The 12,983-nt window shown below is 47.3% G+C and overlaps 1 protein-coding gene and 1 long non-coding RNA gene across 2 annotated transcripts; one reads left to right on the forward strand and one right to left on the reverse strand.

Moving 5' to 3' along the window:
* Positions 1 to 351: 351 nt before the first annotated feature.
* On the reverse strand, positions 352 to 10,837 carry LOC115833602. Its single transcript, XR_004028984.1, has 3 exons — positions 10,745 to 10,837; positions 2,622 to 4,517; positions 352 to 521 (listed from the first exon to the last, which is right to left on the reverse strand). It is a non-coding gene; the product is annotated as an uncharacterized LOC115833602 (long non-coding RNA).
* Positions 1,159 to 6,728, forward strand: LOC100584684 (keratin, type I cuticular Ha7-like). The gene is made up of 7 exons (XM_003279509.3): positions 1,159 to 1,587; positions 2,999 to 3,081; positions 4,149 to 4,305; positions 4,607 to 4,768; positions 4,844 to 4,969; positions 5,323 to 5,543; positions 6,614 to 6,728. Exons 1-7 carry the CDS (start codon positions 1,159 to 1,161, stop codon positions 6,726 to 6,728), a joined length of 1,293 nt encoding a protein of 430 aa, XP_003279557.2.
* Positions 10,838 to 12,983: the final 2,146 nt, after the last annotated feature.

Below are 12,983 nucleotides of genomic sequence, written 5' to 3' on the forward strand. Positions count from 1 at the left end.
AAAATTTTTAAATTTGATTTCTTATTTAACCCAAGGAGTATTAAAAAGTGTGCTAGTTTTCAAACACCAAGATCAATTTGGAACTTAGGTTTCATTTTCAGTTTTCTAATAATTTGTATAAAGGAACTTTCCACCATTTTTCTGTTACTTTCCTTCAAAAGGAACCTGGCTATTTATTTTTCCTTATACTTGAAAGTCGTCTTCCAAGGCAGATCCCTACCTTTCACTCACCTTTACCTCAAGACCATGGTCCTGGTATTCAAGGCTTTTCACAACCTGGAGTCAATGCAACTTTCCAGGGCTTGGGGATAATGTCTCCATTATAAATACTAACACAACCAGACTATTTTCCATTTTCCAAATGTTTGATTGTGTTTATTTTGTTCTCTATGAGAGAAACTCACTCCCCAACCCTTTATAAAAAATATCATTCAAAACATATTTGGAAAATCCCCTACTCCATGAAGTCTTTTTCAGGTCTCTCAGTGAGCTCTCTTCCACCTCGAAATCTTTGCAGCTTTCTTTTTTAAAAAAATACCTCCTTTTACTGTCTTCATAATATCAAGATCATTTACTTTCTTATCTCTCTTATTAGAATCTAAAATCTCCTTCTTACAAGACAGCCTAGATGTGTTTGTTTTGCACTGGGCATTCTACAAATATCTATCAAAACAAGCAAATCATGATTTTTCCCTTTCTTCAATGTGCCTGATTGACTAATATTTTAGGTTTTGCTGCAGTGGGAACATTCAGAGGTAGGAAAAGAATGGGGAGTGAGAGAGACTTGCAGGAAATTTTAGGAGTCTTTAGTTCTTGATTATTTCATAGACATAAGCTGACAGAAGGGGAAAGATTTCATAGCCACAGAAAGTGGGCTGCTTGAAGAAGACCTTGTTTTCTCTGTTTTCCAGGACCCTGCAGTGATGGGAAGAAAGAGGTTAGGGCTTCTTTCATGAGCTTATTAACTCTTTATAGGAAACAAAAACCACTGACTAATAGAGTGATTGTATAACAATTGACATAAATATTAATGAGGGAATATGCTAGTTTTCTTGCACCAACACCCACTAAGGCTTATATAAGGTCTACAGGAGAAGGAAGATTTTGGTTTCAAGCAGATCCAACTGTGGGCAAAGCAGGATCTTGCCTTTTAGCACCATGACTTCTGACCATTGCAGCTCCCTCCTCAGCGGGCAGGTTTCAGAGGCCAACGCTGCCTCTCTGTGCCTCTTGGCTAATGTGGCACATGCCAACCGAGTCCGTGTGGGGTCGACTCCCCTGGGCCGCCCCAGCCTCTGTCTGCCCCCAACCTGCCACACCGCTTGTCCCTTGCCAGGGACCTGCCACATTCCTGGCAACATCGGAATCTGTGGGGCCTATGGTGAAAACACCCTGAACGGCAACGAGAAGGAGACCATGCAGTTCCTGAACGACCGCCTGGCCAACTACCTGGAGAAGGTGCGCCAGCTGGAGCGGGACAATGCAGAACTGGAGACCAAACTCCGCGAGAGGAGCAAGTGCCACGAGTCCAGCATGTGCCCGAACTACCAGTCCTACTTCTGCACCATCCAGGAGCTCCAGCAGAAGGTGAGGTTTGTGGTGCACCAGATCAGGGGTCAGGAATCTACTTACTGCCTGTTGGCCAAATCCGGCCCACCACCTGCTTTTGCAAATAAAGTTTTATTGGTTCATGGCCATGCTCATGCATTTGTATATTGTTTGCAGCTGCTTTTATACTACAGTAGCAGAGTTCAGTCATTGTAATGGAGAGTGTATGCTCTGCAAAGCCTAAAATATTTACTATCCGACCCTTTACAAAAAAAGATTACTGACCCTGGGTTAGCAGTGGATTTTTTTTTTTTTTAATGTGGGAAGAGAATCTCTTGAGTGAAGGTGAATGGGAATTTGTAAAGGATGAGATATAGAATTTATCGTTCCAGGATTCTGGTTCATGCTTACTTAACTTCAGCACACAAAATTCCTAAATCGTAGTCACAAAAATCATGCTATTTGCATGAAAACCATGCAAAAACCGTGCTGAGTTTATGAAAGTTGCAGTATACTGAAACTTCTGGTGCAGTAAACAGGGCAAAAGGAATATTTGCTAACATCCTTACCAAGGCACTGTCTATCCACACAACAGCATCAACCTCTTATGCATATCTATTGTCACCTTTGATTATCCAGTTAAAGCTTCTGAAGAGCCTACATCTTAGTTTTGGAGACAAGAAGACAAGGAATGTCAAAATAGGGGTTACAGAAACCTGGCTAGATTCAGAGAAGACCTGTGGGGAGGTTGGACAACCAGAGGAAAGATCTTCTTTAGAACAGATCCTACTTTATCTAAAACATTCATAGCCAGTCCACTGTTCTGTGGCCTAGATTCCAGATTTTTTTTTTTTTTTTTTGAGACAAAGTCTTGCTCTGTCACCCAGGCTGGAGTGCAGTGGTGCGATCTCAGCTCACTGCAACCTCTGCCTCCCAGGTTCAAGTGATTCTCATGTCTCAGCTTCCTGAGTAGCTGGGATTACAAGTGTGCACCACCACTCCTGGCTAACTTTTATATTTTTAGTAGAGACAGTGTTTTACCATGTTGGCCAGGCTGGTCTTGAACTCTTGACCTCAGGTGATCCACCTGCCTTGGCCTCCCAAAGTGCTGGGATTACAGGCATGAGCCACTGCGTCCGGCCAGATCTTCTTATTTATATTGGGCTAAGCATCATATCTGGCAAAATGAAAGCAAGCCTTTGTTATATGTTCAGTTTGCTACTGTCTTCCATCTCCTGGTTCCTTTGACTCTGTCTTCATCCTTTTCCAAGAAGTCTCTTGCACATCTTCCTTCCCATACCACAAAAGCATCTCTTGCATGTTTGGGAGTTTGTGTTGTTCAGGCGGATGCTGTAGGTTCAACTTTAGCCAAAAAAACTTCCTCTCACCTGAGGCTATAGGTGTCACTGGGATCAGTAAGTCACTTACTGAGCCTACTTTCTTATCCCAGATTCTGTGCACCAAATCGGAGAACAATAGGCTGGTTGTGCAAATAGACAATGCCAAATTGGCTGCGGATGACTTCAGGACCAAGTGAGTTGGGGTTGGACGGGGATGGGAAGGAGCCAAGTGAGAGTTGGGGTTGGATGGGGATGGGACAATGCCGAGTTGGCTGCTTCTGTCTCATTTGGCATCAGAAGTCATTGACCCAGACCCCAAACCAGTAATTACAGCAGGAGAAAACAAAGGGCATTAAGCTCAAGATCCTGAAAAACTATCCGCTCTCCAGTGGTTTTGCATTAACAGTTTACAACATGTGCTAGAATGCGTCAGCCACCTGGTAAGCAACTTGTGAAGCAGGCGGGCAGGGATAGCATCTCCTCCACAGGTGGGGACCCTGAGGCTTGGGGTGCTGGTGTGACTTGCCAGAAGCCATGTGGGTACTGAGTGGCAGAGCTGGGACTTGGCCTTAAATTTCGTACCAAATTTTCCTTTCTCGAAGCAATTTCCTGTGAAACTGTTGCCTTAATAAGGATATGTTTCTGTGCTGCAGCTTGATTAATTTGTGAGTGCTCATAATTCATAGCAGAAATCATGCTCCATAGCCTAAGGCGAAAACATGTGAAAGTCAAAGGGTTGACACCACCTAAGGAGGGTCTACCCTGGGTGCTGGAAAGGGCATTGTGTTTTATCTTCTTTCTTCAGGGCAGTGTTCAAGTCTCACTCTTCTAGAGCTAAAGAAAGCCATTTCCTTCCTCTTATGCTGGCAATGTGGCTTTTACTCTAAGAGAGAATCCAGGGTCCCTTTGGGTATGGGGCTTGTAGAGAGGGGTCTGCAGTGATTGCACCATGTTGCAAATGCCTGGTTACTTTGCCACCTCCCTTTTGGGCCATTGTCTGTAAAGGCAGGTGCTGGCTGTGTGTCCATCACAGTATCCTCAGTACCAGCTGCTCCCCTTGGTTCATCTCAGGTGCTTAGTATTGACTGAGTGAGGAACATCCTGTGGCTTTCTGGGCTTTGAGCACACTACACAGGATAAGCCAACTCACAATTAGATGGCAAAGGGCAGGCCAGTGGACTTACAGCTGCAAGCTGGGAGTCATGTCCTGGTGCCCCTTCCTGCTCTCTAAATGTAACTCCTGCACTTTCCCTGTTACAGGTATGAGACAGAGCGCTCGCTGCACCAGCTGGTGGAGGCTGACATCTGTGGCCTGCGCAGGGTGCTGGACAACCTCACCCTCGCCAAGTGTGACCTGGAGGCCCAGCTGGAGTCCCTGAAGGAAGAGCTGCTTTGCCTCAAGAAGAACCATGAGCAGGTGTGTGACCCTTGCCGTGATGCATTGAGACTTTCTGGAGGTGAATTCAGGCTCATCTGGGGGAGAAAAACGGAGGCTTCCTTCTGCTTGAGATTGAAGCTTTGCAGGTGAGCTCTGGCTTTTGGTGGGAGATTGCTTCTCATCCACACCTTCTGGAAGCTGCTGGGCTGGTGAAGGCAGTGGTTTATCTTCAGAGGAGCACAGGGAAATTACTGGGGAGGATGGAAAGTGGGAGTTGAGAGTTTGGGCGAAGGGCAGTTGGGGGCCCTGCAGGCGGGTCATACTCCTCTGATGCCTATAGGAAGCCCGCACTCTGAGGGGTCAGCTGGGAGACAAGCTCCGGATCGAGCTGGACATTGAGCCCACCATTGACCTGAGTAGGGTTCTGGGGGAGATGCGAGGCCAGTACGAGGCCATGGTGGAGACCAATCGCCAGGATGTGGAGCAGTGGTTCCAAGCCCAGGTGAGGGGGACTGCTAAGCAGCGGGGATTGGCCTCCATCTGGGCAGGCAGGTGACCGTGTCTATCTGTGCTCCAGTCTGAAGGCATCAGCCTGCAGGCCATGTCCTGCTCCGAGGAGCTGCAGTGCTGCCAGTCAGAGATCCTGGAGTTGAGACGCTCGGTAAACGCCCTGGAGGTGGAGCTTCAGGCTCAGCACACGCTGGTGAGTCCCTCTGCACGCATGGGAGACCCAGTGTGGCTCCCACTACCCAGGAGTAGCTCTCTGGGGTCAGTACAGGCCTCAAATACCAATCACGGACTCAGCTTAAACCTTGGTTTCAACTCTTTTGGAAGCACTTCCCTGTAGATGTGGATGCTGAGTGAATCAACATTAACTCAGGTCAGAGGGCTCTGATCTTAAAGGTCTACCATGAAGAGTGTTAGTTATTCTGGCTGAAGACAGCTAAAGGGAGTTAGATTGCTCTCTGGACCTGGCAATGTCTTGGGGTGTCACAATCTTAAGAGGTTGGAGATCCATGATTTTTAACTTGCTTCCTCCTTTCTTTGATATTATAGAAGGACTGTCTACAGAACTCCCTGTGTGAAGCCGAGGACCGCTATGGCACAGAGCTGGCCCAGATGCAGAGCCTCATCAACAATGTGGAGGAACAGCTGTCTGAGATCCGGGCTGACCTGGAGCGGCAGAACCAGGAGTACCAGGTGCTGCTGGACGTCCGGGCCCGGCTGGAGGGCGAGATCAACACGTACCGGAGCCTGCTGGAGAGCGAGGACTGCAAGTACGCACCCTGTTGTTGTCTATGTCATCACTGCCTGCAAACCAGATAACTTCTCTTGGGAATGACCTAAAAGGAGCTCTGGAGGCCAGGTGGGGGTGGCATTGCAGGTCCCATCTTTGGAGACAAACTTGCTACCACTAGGCCTGGTGAGCTAATGCCTGCCTAGACGTAGATGAGGGTGTATGGGAGTTTTCAGGTCATGGCATTTGTTTTGCTGACCACGTTGTGCTCCCAGTTGCTGGCTACTCCCATAGAGGGCTAAAATACTGAATGCCCAGCACATTCAGGTTTTGCTAAATTCTCTCCAGGAGAAGTATTCCAATAACGAGTATTCTTTGTGCTCATAGCATTTAAAGTATTGCTAAGGGCATGTGCACTGACTCTTTCATTTTAGTTCCATAGTAGCCCTGTGAAAAGGGTCAGAGGACTGATATACCCCTTTAAGCACTAAGGAACACTATGAGGGGCTGTGTTTAAATGGAATCAGTGGCTGACATCTGGGCCATTCTTGTTCCTCTGGCCTTTCTGCCTTTCTCTCTGCTGTGTTCCTTCCATATGGGACGTGACCCTGGCCTGGCACACAGATACACTGAGTTCTGGCCCCAGCTCCACTGTGGACTATGGGCACGTCATTGCCCCTTTCAGGCTTAGAGGGACCTCTAAGGTCTAAAGTCCTCTTTCGCACTTTTTTTTTTTTTGAGACAGAGTCTCGCTCTGTCGCCAGGCTGGAGTGCAGTAGCGCAATCTTGGCTTACTGCAAGCTCCGCCTCCCGGGTTCACGCCATTCTCCTGCCTCAGCCTCCCAAGTAGCTGGGACTACAGGCGCCCGCTACCACGCCCGGCTAATTTTTTGTATTTTTAGTAGAGACGGGGTTTCACCGTGTTAGCCAGGATGGTCTCGATCTCCTGACCTCGTGATCCACCCGCCTCGGCCTCCCAAAGTGCTGGGATTACAGGCGTGAGCCACCACGCCCAGCCCTCACACTTTAATTCTAAAGTGTCTATAATATACTTTTGTCTTTCACATACTTCTCATGCCAATGTTTCAAACACCTTTTTTCTCTATGCAGATTTCCCTGCAACCCGTGCGCGACCCCAGCCTTCAGCACTCCTAGTCCAGCCCCTGCAGCCTGTGCCCCCTGCTCCTGGGCCACCCATGGGCCCTGCTCATCAACTGGATACTGACACACTCCTCAGCCCGAGGTGCTGGGAAAGGGGAGGTGTCTTCAGCTCGTTAGGCTCTGCTCTGCAGGCCTGCTACCTGGGCCTTGCCTCCCTGACTAGCCAGGCAGGAGACTGAAGACAGACAGTGCCACTCTGTGGATAGGTGTTTGAGTCCAGCAGCTCAACCCCTATGGCTGGATTTGTTTCTTCCCCTCAAGGTGTCTCGAGTGCTCCATTTTCTCTCTTCTGTTGCCTCCTGATTTCTCTGAGATGGGGCAGGCACCCTTGTTTTTATTTTGCTATTAAACTTCGCTTCTGCAGCAGAATGAGCCCAGTGCAGTCTGGCCTCAGCATCTCCATCCCATGCTGACAGCCTTGCTGGGAACTCCTTGAGCCACATGCTTCTGTAGATGGGGGTTGTGGCTGGCTCACCAGGGTGGTCCTGGGAGATGGCAAAGCCAGTGAAGGCTAGAGTTAAAAATGGAACTGCGGCAAAGTGGCACAGAGGAGAGATACCCAACCTTGGACCTCACCAAGTGTATTTGGAGACAGATTTACAGATAGAGCTTTTAAAATATAGATGATAAGTAAAACTCCCTTTTATCTGGATAAGCCACCTGGTCCTTGTGTAAAGGAAGAGCTGAAGTCTGTGGCACTACAGACGGTTGCAAAACTGAAAACATTAAGTGATGGTAATTGCTATCAGTCTAGAAAGGCCCAAACAACCTGACCCATCCAAGCTTCCCAGTAAGCTCCACTGGTGAGTCCTGGCAGCTGTCTGGCTTGGAATTTGTAGACAATAGAACATGAACCAGAAGCCCCAGAACAGGTTACTTAAATTGAGCTTTTAGGATGACATGCCCATTATGAGGAAGGCACTGGCTGGGGCTTCGCTGACATTGTGTCGCAGGGCACCACATCAGCTCTGCAAAGAAGCAGCAGCTGTTATTATTCTCAGCTCGTGGCTGAGTCAAGACTTGAAACCCAGTCTCTTTGAACCAGATCCAAAGCCTGTTCTTTGGAAGCTTTGAGGGGGAAACAAATTAAACATGAGAAGGTTTAGGACAGTGGTTCTTAAAGCGTGGTCCACCAGCTGGTAGCACTGGCATTACCTGAGAACTTGCTAGACATGCACATTCTTGAGCACCACCCCTGACTTTCTGAACCAGCAGTCTGCTTTAGCATGACTTGCAGGTGATTCTGATGTTGGTTCAAGTTTGAGAAACACTGGGTTAGGAAGTTTATTTGAGGAATGAGCCCTTGACTAGCCAGACCCTCTACAGAAAGGGCAGGCCTTGCCCTCCTGATATGTCCTCCAGTGAGGAATCCCTCATACCATCAGATCAGAATAGAGCCTTTCTCTTTTACATTGCAAAACTCTGAACATGTTACTTGATGGTTATTTCTATCAGCCTAGAAAGACCCAAACAAGCTGACCCATCCAATCTCCCCAGTAACCCCCATTGGTGAGTCCTTCTGGCAACTGTCCAGCTTGGAATTTGCAGACGGTAGAACATGAATCAAAAGCTCCATATTTTGATAGCCATGGCTGAGAATCAGCACATCCCCAGAATTCAGCATCACAGCTGGCCAGAGAAGAGAAGCAATGAGTTCCCCGTCCTTGGAGACAAGCAGAGGCTTCAGAATCACTGATGGGGATGTTGAGGGGAACACTTAGGGAACTGATGGGGCTGGTTGAGATGGCTGTAGGAGGTCTTCTAGCCCCCCCAACTCTGTACGTCCCTGCTAAGTCTTACTGATCAGTGAAGCCACAGGCACTGAAGTGGAACCACCAAACCTACTCTAGGAGCTGGTTTTGCTCTTCCCTTTCTGCTCTGTGAATTCTCTGAATCACTGTAGTTTGCTGAAAAATTTACAAGTACAGCTGGTTCTGGTTTAATCCAGGTCTTCCTGATACAGAGCTGTGGTGCTGGAGTGACCACAGTCCCGAGCCCCAAGGCTGGAGGGAGCTTAAGTGAGAATCTTGTTGCTCTGCCTCCAACTGCTCTCAAGCCCAGCGTCCTACTTGTTGGTCACTGCCCATGTACATAGGACTGATCTGCTTGAGACATTGGAATTTCCAGCATAGGAAGCCCAAGAAGGGTCAGAGGCTGCCACACCCTCCCCTCCTCTGTTCTTTTTCTCAAGTGGTAAAACTGTTTTGGCACATGTGACATACCCCTTGGGCACCTACCCAAGAGAAGCTCTCAATAATGAAGAGCCATCTCGATTAGTCTTAATTTAGTACTGACCCAGCTGCCCTCACCTCCTTTGTACTTAAATAGCTCCTTTCATCCAACAAGTTCAAAGCTGTCTGACAAAATAAACCCACTTATTCTTCTACCATGACGGCGTAGGCAAGCATTGTCCTTCCCATTTAAGGGAGAGAGAGAGAAGGTGAGTCATTCAGTGGTTGAGGGATTCTGCTGGTGACATAAAGTGAGTCAGTGGGGCCCCACGGTGATTGACTTGTGTTTCTTAAGTTCACATCCAGTGCTCTCTCATTTCTAATTAAAAGATTAGCTTTGATGAGACAGTATGTGTGTGTGTGGGTGTGTGCACGCACGTCTGTGTGTTTCTGTGTGTGAAGAGTTGCCCTGGAAACCACACAGGTCATCATTACCATCACCATCACCATCACCAGAATCATCATCATCATCATCATCAGATCATATAGCTTCATCATCATCATCATTGTCATAGAATCATATATCCATCAAGCTCTTACTATGAGCCAGGCGCTGGTCTAAATTATAGCTACAGTCATACGGGTAAACTCATTTAATCATTACAACAATCCTAGAAAGCCAATGCTATTGTTTCCTCATTTTGCAGACAAGGAGCCAAGACTCAGAGAGGTTAAGTAACATGCCCAAGGTCACACAGCTATTAGGTGGTGAAGCCAGGATTCAGATTCAAGCAGCCTGCCTCCAGCAACTGTGCTCTTAACCACTGTGCTTTACAGAGGCCAAGTCTCAGATTTTGTCAACAGGATGATAGAATCATAATGACCCCATTGTTTTGATTCCTTTCCTTGAAGGAAATGAGTATGTTTACGTTAGAAGAAACGTTTCTGAGAATTTATGCCACAAACGGTGGTACAAGGAATAAAAGTTCTTTAGTATCTCACAGGATCTTGAAGCTTGAGGACTCTGGCAATTTTAAGAAACTGGGAGTTGCCAAGGAAGCTCAACTCACCTCCTGCCATTGTAAAACCACCTTGTCTATTGAGAAAGAGGAGGAGGGAAACAGAATCCCTATAGATGTTCATTGTTTCACCACTTACAAAGTACTTGTTAAGGTACTTTGTGTTGTATCCAAATGGAGGCCCCAAACAACCTTGAGAGAGGGGAACAGACGTCACAATCCCCATCGTGCAGAGGGAGAAGTACAGGTGCAGGGAGGTGAAATGACCCCTCCGCACTTCACAGCAGGTGAGGGGCAGTTCCACGCACTCAACCCCAAGTCTTCTCATTTCTGTTTCCCTGCTCTTTCCCTCTTCCCAACTGTGAGGGCCTTGCTGGAGGTACATGTGGATAAAACTTCACGTTCAGACCACTCTGAAATCCTGGATGGATTTTACGGGAAAGGCATCCTAGGGTCTGGGAACTCCCTAGGGGTGACCTTCTCGGTGCTGTCCCCCATCAGCATTTTAGACTCAGCTTCTGGCCTTTGACCATCACCTGGAGGCTCCCCCATTTGATGCTGGTTATTGCATCCAAACCTCCCTTTCCCTTCCTTCCTCCTTGGTTCTTGGACATCCTATACAACCTGCCTCAGTCATTCACATTGGTCTCCAAGGCCCTCTGCCCTCAGGAGGTTTCTCTGGTCTCAAGGGGGCACAACTGTGTCCACTCACCAGCAGGACTGCGTGCTCCCTCCATTTCCCTCCACCAGCCTTATTCCCCTTTCTATTTCCTCTGTCAATTTGCTTGATTTACTGTGGGTGCTTTTCTTTTTCTGCCCACACCACATCCCTGGAATGATTTCTTATACGGCACCTGGCAAAAGCCTCTTTCATTTGCTTTGAAACTTACCTTGATGCCCATGGATCCTGTGGGGATGCCACAGGCCTGAAGCGATGGGCCATGACCACCACCTCTCCTGTGGTCCCCAAAGCAACAAGAACCAGATGCGAAAACAATTCATTACCCTGCCTGGCTGAAGACTAGATTATTAAAGGGAACAAGATTCTAATGAGAACAGTTCTGTGAATTCTGCTTATGAGCCACTTAGAGAGCGAAGCACAAACAGCTCTTTGGGATCAAGTGCATAACCTGAAATGGCTTCATCCCCAAGCTGTGTGGCTGAAAATCATGAGCTGGATTGGAATGCCCTGAATGGGGTTTGGGTCAGGGGTGGATGTAGGAAGAAATGGAGTGGGTAGGGGAAGGAGATATTTTTAGGTGAAGGCCCAATCACATTACATTATGCTAGCTGTGGACCTGACTGCTCAGCAGGACTCAGAGTTCCTGGGGGCAGGGACATGACATACCCCCACTCCCCACCATGTCCCCTGCCCCTGAGACTGTGCCAAGCACACAGTAGATGTTCAACAAGTGACTAATGCCCATACTATCACATGTACAGTTTTCTTTTCATTTATTTTTAATTTTTAGATGGGGTCTTGCTGTAGCCCAGGCTGGAGTGCCATGGTGTGATCATGGCTGACTGTAACCTCAAATTCCTGGGCTCAAGAAATTCTCCTGCCTCAGCCTCCAGAGCATCTGGAACTAAAGTGTACTCCACCAAGCCTGGCTCATTTTTAAATTTTATTTTATTTTATTTTTTTTAGATGGAGTTTCGCTCTTGTTGCCCAGGCTGGAGTGCAATGGCGTGATCTCCGCTCACCGCAACCTCCGCCCCCTGGGTTCAAGCGATTTTCCTGCCTCAGCCTCCCAAGTGCCTGGGATTACAGGCATGTGCCACCACGCCTGGCTAATTTTGAAGCTCATTTTTAATTTTTTTTTTGTAGACATGGGGTGCTATGTTGCCCAGGCTAGTCTTGAACTCATGGGCTCAAGTGATTCTCCAACCTCAGCCTCCCAAAGTGCTGAGATTACAGATGCAAGCTACTGCACCCAGTACCTGTTTTCTATTTACACTGAATACGAACATATTTCTAAATGTCCATCTTACACCTTCTAAATATCTCCTTTCCTTAACTTCTGTCTATTTCTCATACATATTGGGGACCCATCTTGGCCTGAATTGTTCATAAAAAGACATTTTTTTTCACCAGAACTATGCTTCTTCTATTTTAGTTTAGTCATATGCTCAGCATAGAGAAGCTATCTAATAAATGTTTTCTGAATTAAATTGAACTAGATAATGAATATGGGTTTGATAGTCCATTGACTGCTCAATTTCTCCTTGAATGAAAAAAATTTGCAAATATTCCAACTAGGAAACCAAGAGAATACATGAATTCTACCCCTCGCCTGTGTGAGGTCATGGGGACCTTATAACCCTGGGGTCCCATTTCCCCACTAATTCAAGGAGCAAATTCACTCAAGCCCACTGAGATCTTGAAAACACTGCAAGAAAGAGGCTAGATTCACAAGAGATGGCAGCATTGTGTTTACTCACCAGCTAGTCTGTCTGTGGTCCCCATCCTGAATTCTTGTGCCATTTCACATTCTGCAGGGCAACCAGCAGGGAGAAAAAGGAATATCTAGGAGTAACCAGAAGATAACAGGGGTTGCTTGTTCTCTCCTACATCTTCTGTGTGGCTGCTGACTGGCCATGACCTGCAGCCAGTGCAGGACTGACTCTCCCTGCTGCATTTCTCCTTTCTTCTCTTCCCACTCCTTATTCCTTCAGGAACAGGCAGTGTCACTCCTTTTAGACTTTACACTGCCTGTGTGTAGATGGCAGTATATTTCTCAGCCACAAACAAATCTCAAGCTGGATCACAGAGGTGATGCTTTGGTCTGGACAACTTGGAACAATGTCACTTCTTTCAGAGGCCTCAGAAGCTGTAGTCCCGTGTCCGCAGATCTTTTATGAGTCAACTCCATTTATGCCTTGTGGGACACTCAGCACGGTGGGCCACTCCTCAGTCTATTGGCTTATTTTGTCTTGGCTTCTTCTCAGCTTTGCATTTTCCAGGTTAGCCCCTTGGAAGCTGGGCTAACTTTGTCTGATTTGCTGCATGATTCTGAGGATTCCTCCCAACTTTCTTCCCTGTCTCTTCTTTTTCTTGTTATCTCTCCTTGTCTCCATCTCTTTCCATTTCTCTGATCCTCTGCATTGTACAAAAATTCTATGTTTGCT

This window comes from Nomascus leucogenys, unplaced genomic scaffold, assembly GCF_006542625.1.
Source record: "Nomascus leucogenys isolate Asia unplaced genomic scaffold, Asia_NLE_v1 Super-Scaffold_285, whole genome shotgun sequence".
NCBI lineage: Eukaryota > Metazoa > Chordata > Mammalia > Primates > Hylobatidae > Nomascus > Nomascus leucogenys.

What these genes read in the sequence shown, in the direction of transcription:
- LOC100584684 (XM_003279509.3), top strand. Translation starts at nt 1,159, where the DNA reads ATGACTTCTGACCATTGCAGCTCCCTCCTCAGCGGGCAGGTTTCAGAG. An exon ending in TCAAGAAGAACCATGAGCAG is followed by an intron (nt 4,306 to 4,606) that starts GTGTGTGACCCT and finishes TGATGCCTATAG; the next exon opens with GAAGCCCGCACTCTGAGGGG. An exon ending in AGCAGTGGTTCCAAGCCCAG is followed by an intron (nt 4,769 to 4,843) that starts GTGAGGGGGACT and finishes TCTGTGCTCCAG; the next exon opens with TCTGAAGGCATCAGCCTGCA.